The sequence below is a fragment of the Scyliorhinus canicula genome, chromosome 9, assembly GCF_902713615.1.
Source record: "Scyliorhinus canicula chromosome 9, sScyCan1.1, whole genome shotgun sequence".
Lineage (NCBI taxonomy): Eukaryota > Metazoa > Chordata > Chondrichthyes > Carcharhiniformes > Scyliorhinidae > Scyliorhinus > Scyliorhinus canicula.
In genome coordinates, this window is record NC_052154.1 from 81,553,674 (window position 1) to 81,567,873 (window position 14,200).

The 14,200-nt window shown below is 45.3% G+C and overlaps 1 protein-coding gene across 2 annotated transcripts in view; it reads left to right on the forward strand.

Moving 5' to 3' along the window:
* LOC119971477 (endonuclease/exonuclease/phosphatase family domain-containing protein 1-like) overlaps positions 1-13,411 on the forward strand; it is a 56,836-nt gene extending 43,425 nt beyond the window's left edge. For both annotated transcript variants that reach the window (XM_038807048.1, XM_038807047.1), the window contains exons 5-8: positions 473-607; positions 10,219-10,339; positions 12,177-12,371; positions 13,074-13,411. In XM_038807048.1, coding sequence (XP_038662976.1) covers positions 473-607; positions 10,219-10,339; positions 12,177-12,371; positions 13,074-13,189 — 567 coding nt within the window. In that variant the 3' untranslated portion in view covers positions 13,190-13,411. The remainder of the gene's footprint in view (positions 1-472; positions 608-10,218; positions 10,340-12,176; positions 12,372-13,073) is intronic.
* The last annotated feature ends 789 nt before the right edge of the window (positions 13,412-14,200 follow it).

Consider the following 14,200-nt stretch of genomic DNA (forward strand, 5'->3'; position numbering starts at 1 on the left):
TGTAGTAGGGTCCTCCCCACCCTCGGCACCTTCCCCACCCATACAAAGTCCAAAATAATTGTCTACTTTCCGAAAGAAGGCCTTTGGTATTAAGATCAGGAGGGCCTGAAACATAAACAAGAACATAGAACATACAGTGCCGAAGGAGGCCATTCGGCCCATCGAGTCTACACCGACCCACTTAAGCCCTCACTTCCACCCTATCCCCGTAACCCAATAACCCCTCCTAGCCTTTTTGGCCATTAAGGGCAATTTATCATGGCCAATCCACCTAACCTGCACGTCTTTGAACCTCGGCAGAATATTCATTTTTACCACTTGGACCCTCCCCGCCAACACTAAGTGCATGATTGTGGGTTTCTTACTACATCCAGATCTCTGAGGCCCACTTTGTACAATGCTACAAAAGTACAATTTATTTTGATATTTTTCTTTTACAAGAAACTCAGGTGTTTCATTGTTGTTTCCACAGGGTGTAGAACGGGTGGCTTTCCTTTGGGACACAAGCTCTGGCCTCGAGCTAGAACGGGCAATCAGCTTAGAGAAGCTGCTGGAACAGGATAATGGACACCAGCCATACAGTCAACCTTTGCTCGGGCGTTTTAAGGTAAAGATGGTTGAAAAGGCTTTGCTACTATTTAAGGCTATTTCTGTTAAATTGTGCATCAAGGAATGGGGAAGGGAGGTTGAGTGCAGAATGTCCATGAATAATGTCCTTGTTCGCCCTAAATAATCAAGAGGCTAGAGGCTGATGCAGAAAACCCAGGCCTAACTTCATCTATCCTGTCGCTGTTTGTAAAAATGTTTGGGGAAGATGAGAAATGTTCATGTTCTATTTCTGCTCCTTTGCCCTTGTTTCCGTCCTCCCTGTGGATGAAATGCAATATTTTCTAACATCGTTCAGCATCAAAACAGGAAGCTAAAATTCAAATCTCACATGGTATTGCTAAAGCTGTTTAAATAGAAGTACAAAGAAAATACAGCACAATTCAGGCTATTCAGCCCAAAATCCCACGCAGATTGTTTATGCAGCTCCCATTCTTCCTCAAAGACCTCCGTCAGTATAACCCTCTAATATTATTTGTATCATATACTTATCTAACTTCCCCTTTAATGCATCTATACGAGAAGCCTCAACTGCTCCCTGTTGTGGTGATTGTGCATCAGTGTAGATGCAATACAACTGAGCAAGCACTAGAGGGAGCACGGGAGAGCTATAAATACATAGGGACAGGAAGTGAGGACACACTTCACGGAAGGGAGAATTGGTAGCAGGACACAGACACACAGGCAGGCAGCATTTGAGGTAGCCATAAGTTAAGCTCTGAAGACAGAACAAATTCCCAATAAAGCATCTTCTCCACCTTTGAGACTACGAGCTTTATTAAGACACAAGGAACAACACACCTGTGATAGCAGGTTCCAATCTCAGCACTCTCTGGATCAAGAAGTTTCTTCCAATTCTCTGTTCGGTTTCTTGGTGACTATCTTATATTGATGGCCTCTAGCCACAAACTCATCCATCACGAGCCTACTGCCTTGGCCTTTCAGTTGCCTGGCCTCACTGCTGGAAAAACTAATCCATGTGCCGTCAACTCCAGACCAGGGCCACAATTCTCTGGCCGTTGGGATTCTCTTTTCCTGCTGGCAGTGCACCTCCACCTGCGGTTTTCCTGGCGGCGAGGGATGGTTTCAATGGGAAATCCCATTGACACGTGGCGGGAAGAGAGAATCCTGCCGCCAGCGGAAAGGCGTGCTGCTGAGAAGCACACGGTTGGGGGAACCGGAAAACGTGCCCCAGATTTTACCAGTGTTCTCCTTGCTGGTCTCCCATGCTCTAACTTTAACCTGTGTCCTGGGCCGTATCCTAGTCATCCATAAAGGGGTTACCTTATGAGTAAATGTTGAGTAGGTTCGGTCACTAAGTTTCGAAGAATAAGGGGTGATTTTGTTGAAACATATCAGATTCTGAGGGGTTTTCATTGGCTAGATGCTGGGAATATATTTCCCCTCCTGGGAGTAATCTTGACCTAGGGGGCACAGATTCAAACGTAAAGGGTCCCCCGTTTAAATTGGAGTTGAGGACGAACTTCCTCTTGGAGATTATTAGACTTTGGAATTCTCTTCCACAGAGAGCAGTGGGGGCTGGGTGATTGACAGATTTTTGAGGAGCAAGATTATGGGGGAACGGTAGGAAAGTGGCGTTAAGGCAGGCCACAGTTGGAAGATCTTTCCGATTAGTGGAGCAGGCTCAATGAGTCAAATGGCCTCCTCCCCCTGCTCCTTTTTCTTATCTTCTTATGAATCCAACATGACTCCCTCACCATCCAACACTGACTTCCTGTCCAGCGTATTGAATTTAAAATCCTCATTTTCATCTTACGGTTCCATTTCCCCATATCCCCTCCTGCAACCTGTCACACCCTCCAGTCTTCGGACCGTGGCCTTATTTTATTAATTCATGGGATGTGGGCGACATTTGAAATTAAATGAAAATGAAAACCGCTTATTGTCACAAGTAGGCTTCAATGAAGTTACTGTGAAAAGCCCCTAGTCGCCACATTCCGGCGCCTGTTCGGGTAGGCTGGTACGGGAATTGAACCGTGCTGCTGGCCTGCCTTGGTCTGCTTTAAAAGCCAGCGATTTAGCCCAGTGTGCTAAACTAGCCCCCATCCCTGATTATCTTGAACTGAGTAGCCATTTCAGAGTCGACCACAATTGTTGTGGATCTGGAGAAACGGTTAGGTCAGACCAAATAAGGTTGGCAGATTTCCTCCCCTAAAGGAAGGTTATGGTGAACCAGATGGGTTTTAATGAAAATCAACAATGATTTCATTAGATTTTTTTTTTTAATTTATGTGTGGCATGATGACGCAGTGGTTAGCACGACTGCCTCATAGCGCCGAAGACCTGCGTTTGATCCCAGCCCTGGGTCACTGTCCTTATGGAATCTGCACATTCTCCCTGTGCCTGCGTGGGTCTTGCCCTCAGAACCCAAAGATGTGCAGGGCAGGTGGATTGACCATGCTAAATTGCCCCTTAATTGGAAGTTTAAAAAAAAAAGTTTTTTTTAAAATTTGAATTTAAATTTTGCCAACTGCCATGGTGGAATTTGAACCCGTATCCTCAGAATATTACCCAGGGTTACAAGCCCAGTGAAAATCCCACTGCACCGTTGCCTCCCTGCTTGTAGGAGGCTTTCAGCCACCTCACTCACCCTAATCTCTGGATTTCCGTTCTTCAACCCCATCCACATTCCCACTTTTTTCTCCCAGCTGTGAGATCCGAATCTAAACTCGTCATTCAGCCCATTCATAACTCTCCCTTTATGGTTTGTTATTGGTTCCTTGCTAATATTTTCCCCATTTCCTATATTTGTTTTGGGACGTGTTCTGTATTGGGTGCACCATGAAAATCCAGGCCAATGTCCATGACATCTGTTACTTTGGACAGTAGATGCCATGAGATTCTGTCAATAGTGAAGGATGAAACAATTGGCATAATAGTCGAGCAAAATAAAGATCATCACATATCAGCAACACACTACAGGTATCCATTCAGAAAAAATATACAGCTGTCCATAACCGGCATTATCCGGCTCTAGCACAGCAGGTCCTTCCACAGTGGGTGTGGCAAACCAGCCAAAAGGCCATTAACGTTGGTGGGACCGGAAGGCCCCACTAGCAAGCGGGGCTGTCTGCTCACTCTGATACAATTGAGTGACATTAGATGCTGCCACCTACTGGAATTTAAGGCAAATAAATGTAAAGGAAAGAAATTGAAAGACTTTAATTTATATTGTACCTTATTACATAGAACATAGAACATTACAGCGCAGTACAGGCCCTTCGGCCCTCAATGTTGCGCCGACCTGTGAAACCAATCTAAAGCCCATCTACACTATTCCCTTATCATCCATATGTTTATCCAATAACCATTTAAATGCCCTTAATGTTGGCAAGTCACTACTGTTGCAGGCAGGGCATTCCACGCCCTTACTACTCTCTGAGTAAAGAACCTACCTCTGACATCTGTCCTATATCTATCTCCCTCAATTTAAAGCTATGTCCCCTTGTGCTAGCCATCACCATCCAAGGAAAAAGGCTCTCACTGTCCACCCTATCTAATCCTCTGATCATCTTCTATGCCTCTATTAAGTCACCTCTTAACCTTCTTCTCTCTAACGAAAACAGCCTCAAGTCCATCAGCCTTCCCTCATAAGATCTTCCCTCCATACCAGACAACATCCTGGTAAATCTCCTCTGTACCCTTTCCAATGCTTCCACAGCCTTCCTATAATGTGGCGACCAAAACTGCACACAATACTCCAAATGCGGCCGCACCAGAGTTTTGTACAACTGCAACATGACCTCATGGCTCCGAAACTCAATCCCTCTACCAATAAAAGCTAACACATGTCTCAGAAACATCGGTACAAGAAGGACCATTCAGTCTTATTGTAAGAGCAATCCAAAGCTGATTGCACACCTCATTCTCTCCCCCGTCATAGTAGGATCATTTAGAGATAGGGCATTCAGCCCCTGCTGTCTGTCCCACCTTTCAATTAGATCGTGATTGATCTGTTCCTCTGTTCCATTTTCCTGTCTTTGCTCTGGTCGCTTGAAGCCCTTATTCAAAAATAAATGTCAAACTCAGCCTTGAGCATTTTATTTGGTTCAGAATCCACAGTATTTTACCTGGATGGTTGTGGGGGGGGGGGGGGGGGGGGGGGCTGGATTCTATGTTTCCACGACCTTGTGTGTGGGAAAAATACTCCCTGATGGAGGTGCATGACATGGTCACAGTGAATATCTAGGAGTAGTAAAACAGGGCAAAGTAAAGATTATGGGCGCGATTCAGTAACGCTGTTGTGCCCAGTGCGGATCTGGGCTCCACGCCAGGCCAATTGCAAGTCACCCGACTCGCTCTGCCCGGGCGATCTGGATCTCGCCCACGCTGGGCAAGATACAGATCTGAATTTTTAAGACTCATTTCAATACCTGGACATTGGATTCACCCTTTACTCACCGGCCGCGCCTTAGAGACCTCGCCAGGGCGCCATTTAGTGCTGGTCCACGTTTCGGCACTTGGATGGCAATCTCTTGAGCTATTGGAGACCTCCGGTGGTTAGGGACAGGGCAGGGCGGCACTGTGGCATGCTCCCTGGCACCTAGACACCCTGGCAGTGCAAACTGAGCACTGCCAATGTGCCTGGGTAGCACTGCCAGGGTGCCGGGGCAGTGCCAGGATGCCCAGGTGCCTGGAAGGCACTTCCAGGTGGAGGACGCAGAGAAGAGAGGGCTTGCCACTTGGAGGGGGATTGAGGTGAGTTTCGCAAGGGCCTCCCAACAGGGTGGGGTCAATAAAGGCGCGGTGGGTGGAGGTTGGGGTTACCGTTCAAAATGGCGCCCCGATCTGTGGGTAACCTTTCATTCACCAGTGGGAAATCACTTTGGGTGCGGCCTTCGCGGAGAGATCTTCCGTGGGGCAAAAAAACCCGGCAAAGTGATGTTGGATAGCGGGATGTTTCTTGGTGCTGCAGCCTTTGAGAAACATCCCGCTATATCTACCTTTAAGCGGACTTTAGCTTCAGTCCGCTGAATCGCACCCAATGCATCTTCATCAAAGCCATGCTAGATGCTTATGTTTTCACCAGGTTTGGTGGCATGGTTGAAGGAATTTAAGCAGGCGATTTTGGGAAAGGTGAGCACATAACAAGGAAACAATGACACAGTCACAGAATTTTGGGAACAAAGGGAGGTTGGAGGTGGGACAGTAATAGGAGAGGATGGATAGCTCAAGATGTGGGCTTCAGAGGACAAAGAGAATATGCCTCGCAAAAGGTAAATGCTTGGGGACCAGCCAAGGTAACAATGAGGAAGGGTTATCTGATGTAGCCACCTGGGTTGGCCACTTCCTCACACAAAATGGAAGAACGCAAAGCTTACAGGGAAAAATGGACATTGGCAAAGAAACAAGCAGTCTGCAGAATCCCCTGTATTCAAACTGCTACAGAAACCAGACAGAATTGTAACTAACGAGCTGCGCATATTAAGTGAGCGATTCACGGTGATTCCCAGGCACAATGGACACAACAGTTAACTGCAATCGCTACATTCTATGGAAGGTCAGACATTCCGGCGCCAGTGGAGTCTGAGACAAAGGACACCAATAAGGTGGATGGAACCGCCCGGTGATCGAGGAACAGGCCCATTATTGGGGAATTTCAAATCAATCGATTGGGAAGAGACCCAATCGATTGCAGGTTTAGAGAGGGTCCTCCCAGAGGGACGCAAAGCCCCTGGGACCTATAAAAGTCAGGTCCCAGGACTGATTCATTCTTCCTGACCAGCCGGCCCTCCCAGCAGAACACCTTTGCAGTAGAAGAACCTTGAGAAGGAGAGGCCTGGTCAGCAGCCGCCATCAAGTAAGTGTCATACAACGCACGCTACGAGAGTAGACACTCCTGACCCCGTTAGGCCACACCAACTGGAAGCCTGCGGATCCAGGACAAAGCAAGAGGCCATTGTTCCCTGATCCGGCAGTTCCCTTATTCCAGATAAGTATTGGCCTGTTAGTGGTAGGAATAGCCTAGTCTTTTAGTGTTATATGCATGAGTAGTAAATAACTGTGTAATAATAAACGTGTCTTGTTTGAACTTACTAACTGGTGTATTGAGTTATTGGTCTGAACTTGAACTTGAATCTTGTGGCGGTATCTTAACGATACCTGGCGACTCTAGAGCTAAGGAATAAAACAGAGCCAAATTGAGTGTAAAGCACACTCACCCAGAACGAGCAACACTGGACAAGGGACCAAAACATAGAAGGTGCATCTCATGGCAGGACCATGGCTGTGGTAAAATGCTGTAGGGGACTGTATTGTTATGAACTAATCTGGGGGGACAATATGAACAGCTCAAACTTTGTTCATTTCCATGCATAAGATTATTTATGGTAACAAGGTTAAGATTCCTTACTTAACCATAACCTGCTGTCTACAAACCCAATGTTGACTGTCATGTAGGGCGGGATTTACCGACCAACCGGCCGCGTGATTTTCGGTGGCGGAGGCGGCCCTCATCGCCGGGAAACTAGTGTGCCGGTGGAAGAGGGGAATTTCCCGCTGGTGTGAATAGCCGTTAATCCCGCCCATAGTGTCCTTTTGATCAAATTTCTCCTATCTCGCATAGAGTGCGACTGGCCAAGAATAGGAGGCAAACAGTCTGAAATTGGTCAGTGTTCTGTCGATCTCCCATTGCAACTTTGGAAACCTCCCTTTCGAAATGGTGCAAACTTGGTTACGCTGGTGCTCCATTGCTGGTGACCATGTCAGGGGCAGATCTTCTTCTGCTCCATATAAGGCAATTTACAGAATGAGATGGGGACTCCCCAAGACAGAATTCCCACTACTAGCCCTCAGTTGAGAACTAGGGTAGAAGTTGCCACTTTTATTCCAAGAAGGATAAGATGTACTGGCCTCCACAAAGTCACAAGCAGGGCACAATTGACCTCACAAGTGGTCTGGATCTCAGAAGTGAATGAACATTTATTCCTGGATCAAATCCCTTGCTCTGAGGCCAATTCGGTTATTGCTAGGATAGATAAGGCTCAGGCAGCACACCATCCCACCACCGTGGGCAAGCTGGTACTGAATTTCCAATGTCATGGGGCAGGTGATCTCCCAAAATGCCAGCTTGCCCCATACAAAGGTCTGTGGACATCTCTGCATGAAGCTGAATGGAAGGGCATGAAGTAGTCACGAACTACAGCCCCTGTATTAGCATTCTTTGATTTGACCAAGATCTCAACTGATGCCAGTCAGAATGGGATTGGAGCTGTCTTACTTCAGAAATCAGAAGATGATCTCTGGAAACCTGTTGCATATGCATCACGTGCAATGACTCTGATGGAAGAGACATATGCACAAATAGAGAAAGAATGTCTAGGTTTACTTACTGGCATAAGCAAATTCCGCTATTGTGTCTTTGGCTTGGCCTGCTGCATTTCACTGTGGAAACGGATCACCGTCCTTTAGTCAACATAATTAAAGAAAATCTCAATGATATGTCGCCAAGACTACAAAGGATGATGTGAAGCTGCGTAGATATGATTTTACGTTATTTTGTACTCCAGGCAAAGATCTTGTCCTGGCAGATGCTCTGCCACGTGCACCTCGTTACACTGATGAGACGACATCGAAGGTAATCTTAAATGTGGAAGCACAAGCCACATTCATAGCAGACATGTTACCAGTATCTGATGCACAGCTAAGCTTAATTCGCGAAGAGACATCAAAAGATGCAATCCGTTAGCTTGTGATAAACCATCTGATGGAAGGATGGCCCAAGGGCAGCTGCAACAGTTTTAGAAGTGTCAAGGATGACCTGAACGTTGTTAATGGTTTTTTGTTGAAATGTGACAGAGTTGTCATATCATCCTGCCTCCGAAGACGTATCCTAGCAAGGATACATGAAGGGCATCAAGGGATAGAGAAATGCAAAAGATGTGCAAAGCAATCAGTCTATTGGCCAGGCATCAATAAAGATGTTGACAACTATGATCAAGATTGTAGTGTCTGTCAAACACATCAACTGCACTGGGCAAAGAAACATTTGCATCAAGTGAACTTATCACTAACCCATGGTTAAAGGTTGGGATGGACTTCTTCAATTTTAGAGGAAATTATCATAATGATAATCATAGATTGCTATTCCAATTATCCAGAAGTAATAACGCTAACAGATTCAACTGCTCAATCAGTTATAAGAGTTGTGAAGTCTGTATTTGCACGACATGGCATACGCCTAAAGGTATTGACGGATAATGGTCCCTATTTTAGTGGTTGGGAATGATTGTCGTTTGCCAAATGCTACAACTTCCAACACATCACATCAAGTCCATTATAAACGCAGTCAAATGGGAAAGCCGAGAAAGGTGTTGAAATAGTAAAGACAATGTTCAAGAACGCATATGATGATCAAAAGGATTTTTTTTTAACACCGTTAAGCTACAGAGCTACTCCTTTGGCATCAGGTTTGTCACCTGCCCGTTGATGGGAAGAAAGCTACGTTACCAGGCATAAACGTTCCAAAGCTGGATGAACAGATGATACATGATAAAATGCTATGACAAAAAAAAGGAAAACAAAGTTCCTACTACGATAGACATGCAAAGGAACTACCTCCACTTAACCAACGAGATATCGTTAGGATGCAAAATCCAAATGGTGGTTAGGCGAAAACTGCAAAGCTGATGAGTGAATTTTCACTATGCTCGTTTGTGGTACAGCCAAATCTGAAGTGAAGTATTGTAGGAATCAACGAGCTTTATTAAAAGTCAAGAATCCAATTCACATTCCAGAACCAACTCTAACACAATTGGATTCCATGTTTTGCAATATTCAATTTCCAACAGCTTTTTTGCCAAACAGAACTCATGAACTGACAAAGGACAATTCTAAAGACACCTCAAGTGTATTAAGATGGTCCAAGACGATAAGGAAACAACCTAATCGTCTGAACTTGTAACAAATAATAACCTATTACTCTGTAATTGTGATATTATGATATTTGACATAACATTGTACTTGATATGTATAAACTGATTCCCGTACGTGTATGAATTAAATGTTTGAAAGTGTTTGAAACATTTTTCAAAGGGGGATGTGACATTATGTCGAATGTCTCGTGTATATAAAGGGTTAATGTAATATCATAATTGACCACTAGATGGAGCTGGGAACAGACCTATAAAAAGGACTGACCTCAGACTTCAGGGAGAGAGTGAGAGAGAATGTAGGAGAGAGCAGAGTACAGTTTAAGACAGAGTGCATGAGACAAGTATTAGATTGTACTTGAATAGATTATTACTTGCTATAGGAGTAAGTGGTCGAGCTGTATATTAAGTAGTGTAATAAATGTTAGCTTTGTTTTTGAACTTGGCGTGTGTGGTCTTTCTGAACACTTTGACATCCATCCTGAGTATAAGAAACACAAAGAACACCACACCTCCCACTTACCCTGACATGTGTATATCCAGCTCATAGGAAGCCATGGCTGCAATCACAGCGTAGCATCCAGATAACTGCCAGTGGAATGATGGGGCCTTTGCTCGTTCTCGTTAGGATGAAACTGCATCATGGTGTTTGCTCAGGTCTATGGTTCTGAAAAATTAACAGGAATCTTTTTTGTCTTTGTCCATTCTCTGCCTGGTGCAGATGGGAGCGCTCCCTCTCAACCTCATCAATGTCCATCTTAAGGCCAAGCAAGATACTGGAGTCATGTCCGATATCCCACACCAAAGCTTGCAAATGGACATGCTCCGAGCACACCTCGCAGGTATTTCTCTTATATTCTGTTAAATAATTATTGGTTGAATCAAAACATTATGGAAAGAAAGACACACCAAGCTCACACGGAAAGGGAGTTGTAATCAGGCTCAAGAGTGGAGCAGTTCAGTGCCTAATGGAAGAGTAGGCAGGGTTAATGTCGCAATAGGAACTTACATCCACATAGCCCCCTTAGCACAAGAAAATGTATTAAGGTATTCGCTAGAGAAAGAAAGGACCAGATACCAAACTAAGCTTGAACGAGTTTTAAAATGGATTGAGAAGAGATGGGTGCCCAGATTATAACGGCAGAATGAAGACAGAAAGAATGGAAAAGTTTGGGAGCCATAGAAAGAGTGAAAGAAAGAGACACACAAATGCACAGAGTAATGGAGGGATTTAAGAATCTAGCATCAGTGTGGATTGCACAGATTGTACGTTCAGTTCTGGCATATGCAAATTGTATATGGTGAGAGAATGAAGTGATCCTGAGACATGCTGCACAATTCAGCACGAGGCAGCATGGGAACTGCACCAGTGTCACAACAAAAATTGGAATGAGAATCATTACAGCAGAGGGAGAATAATGGACTGACCATGTTCTATAAAATATAGAATGGAGGGGTTTGAATTGACAGAAACACGTGTCTGGTGACCTCCAGCTATTCTGGAACAAGAGGTAGCCATCCACACAAACGACAAAGACCATTTGTTCCCAAGACAGTGTATCAACCATCTTTCTTCCCAAGGACAATCCCACAGTGGAACAAGTTGCCAAGTGGAAATAGTCACATCTTTGGGTTGTTGGGGCGAAACCCACGCAAACTCTACACGGACAGTGACCCAGAGCCAGGATCGAACCCGGGTCCTCGGCGGCGTGAAGCAGCAGTGCTAACCACTGCGCCACCGTGCTGCCCTGCCCCACTGCTTCATGACACAAGTGATTGATTGCCGGTTGATTCGCTGGGACTGTGCCCATCAGCCCCCCACAACAAGGGGGAGCAGCACTTAAACTTATCCCGCAGAGCAAACCCCACATAGCTCGCAGCTATGGCACAATTCGGGGATGCTGATCGAGCCAGATTATTGGACATGGTTGAGTGCAGACAGGATGCCCTGTTCCCATGAGAGGTTCGGAGGGTTGGCCACAGGGCAGCCAGTGTCGCAGGGAGGAGGTGGCAATGGCTGTTAGCCCGGAAAGCGTCATCAGGAGGACACATCCCTAGTGCCCCCAGGCTCACAGTCCGGAAGCGATGATGGCTACTTACCTCCTCGGATCCCCACGGTAGCCGTTCGGCAGCTTCACATTTTTAAAAAGGTGGACTAATCGGCACCAGCTTGACCACTTGCTGGGGCGACGGTTAGATCACTGGAGACCGTTAGGGGGGGTCATTCTCATTAAATGTATGGAGATCGGCTTAAAGTTGGTTTCTCACCATGCCACGGCAAGATATTGATTTCACCAACGGGAGTGGACCAGTTAGATCACAATCCGATCGGCACCCAGTGCTGTTCTCAATTTTGGCCTCTCCCACAATCTAAGTCGCACTCTTGCTCAAGCGCAAGTTCTGGAATGCACTGTCTAAAAGGGTTTTGGAAGCAGATTTTGTAGCAACTTCCAAAAGGGTTGGATTATTACTTGAAGGGGAAATATGTACAGAGTGGGAGAATGGAATTCATCGGCGAGCTCTCTCAAAGAGATCAGTCACAATGGGCTAAATGGCTTCCCTCTCACTCTTTTTGATGCTCTGAGAAGATTTAAATGGAGGGTGCAAAAAATAAAGCTTTGACAGATTCTCCTAATCTTCTTGAGCTGAAGGAGATCTTTTCTTTTTTCTGTCTTCCAGACCAGAAGCAACTCGTCATACTGGGGCACTTTGGTTTGCAGCCGAATGCCATTGAGTTCAATATATTGAGAGAAAACCACTTCCAGCACTGTGTTCCCAGTGATGTATTCACCAATATCAGCTGCAGGAAGAAGAATGGTGACGTCGCTCAGGACAACATCTGGTGGAACGAGCATCTTCAGACCGCTTACACAGGTAGGAGAAATCTCACCAACCCTTCCTGAGAAGGAGCAAACAACATTCCCCACCAAATGGCCTCCTCAAAGTATTTGAATTTGGTGAAACATTGCACAGAAAGCGAACATGCTTCAAGTTATCTCATTCGGTGAGCCTATGATACCATTGCATCATGGCCTTCCAGTTTCTGGTTATTTAGGTGCAAGAATCCCAGTGGTTAGCACTGCTGCCTCACAATTCTCTGGCTCCAGGTGACTGTCCGTGTGCACATTCTCCCCGTGTCTGCGTGGGTCTCACCGCCACAATCCAAAAGATGAGCAGGGTAGGTAGATCGATCACACAAAATTACCCCTCAATTGGAAAAAAAATGAATCGGGTACTTTAAATTTATATTTTAAAAAATATATATTTACAATATACACAGGTCTGAACTGTCGTACCAAACTTTATACAGACCTTAACTGTGGATGATTTACGATGATTACGATTCCAAAAAGTTCAACCTTCAACTCTCTTGTTATCTACGCTTCAGTGCACTAAGGCAAATGAGTATTGCTAAGTCAGGAAATATTTGATTCATGAAGGTTATTGAAACTAAAATCCTTCTTATTGGGAGTTTAGTTTTAGTCTTTGTGATGCCGTCCTTGAATGTGTCAGCTGAGTTAATTCCCCCACCCTCTCATCCTGTTGAAGACTTCTCTTTGTTTCTGTCCTTCACAGGGAGATGGGGAGTGATTCGACAGGGTCTCAGCAGCCCCTGGATTCCCAACGGTTGGAAATGGGGAGGAATCGTGTCGCAGCACTGCCCAGTTTGGATGGAGTTCTTCATTGATTAGAAACAAACCGAAAAAAAACTGTTCTGCACTGAATCAACTTCAAGAGTGACAGAGAAAATGAGCTGCCATGACCATTTTAAACTGGTTGCTGGTTAGTCTGTTTGCAATCCAGCAATATAATTCACCAGTCGTGTAGGGTCCTTCATGATCTAGACTAGGCGAACTTCGAATTCAGATGTCAGCCGGTAACTTTCATTCATAATAAAACTGGAGCGACACGTATAACCCGAGATCCTCACATCTCTCCCTGGATATGGGAGGTATTGAATCTGTAGCATGTGTCATGATCAAGTTGAAATCTAGTTGGACACCGACCAGATCTCAAGTGGATCAGACTTGGATTCTACTCGTTCTGAGGAAGAGTCATCTGGATTTTAAATATTAACTCGGGTTCTCTCGCTCCTTCTCAGATGCTGCCGTAACTGCTGAGTTTCCTCAACATTTTCTGTTTTTGTTTCACATTTCCAGCATCCCTCGGTATTTTGCTTTTATTTTGGATTCCCCACTTGCTGCCTTCAGGCTCCTGGGCAGGAATGCTCCGAGTGATCTGACAGGATCTCTGCAGCCCAGGAATGGAATCGCAGCCCTGGTTCATCTTATCTTGGAGATGACCAAATTACCATAATTTATTGACTTTAATGGATGACAATAGACTTTCAGATTCAGATTGGTATTCCACAATGGGTACCTTCCAGGTTAGTCTGATCTTGTCAACCACTCCTACTTTTGATAATGTCATCAGTTCCTAATCAAAGAAAAGCAAAACAAAATGGTGTTACCCAGAGTACATATGCGCGATTCAGTGGTCATGTTGCGCTCGAGCGATCGGTGAATAGTGGGAGAGTCCAAAATAGAGGTCCACGTCATGCGCCAAACCGTTCGCAATTCAACCGGCCCGCTCCCATTGGCGAAATCAGGATCCCACCGTCGTGTGGCAAGAAACCAATAATCACCACTTAAGACTAATTTCCATATAATTAATGGGAGCCACCTTACATCCAATGGCGTCCG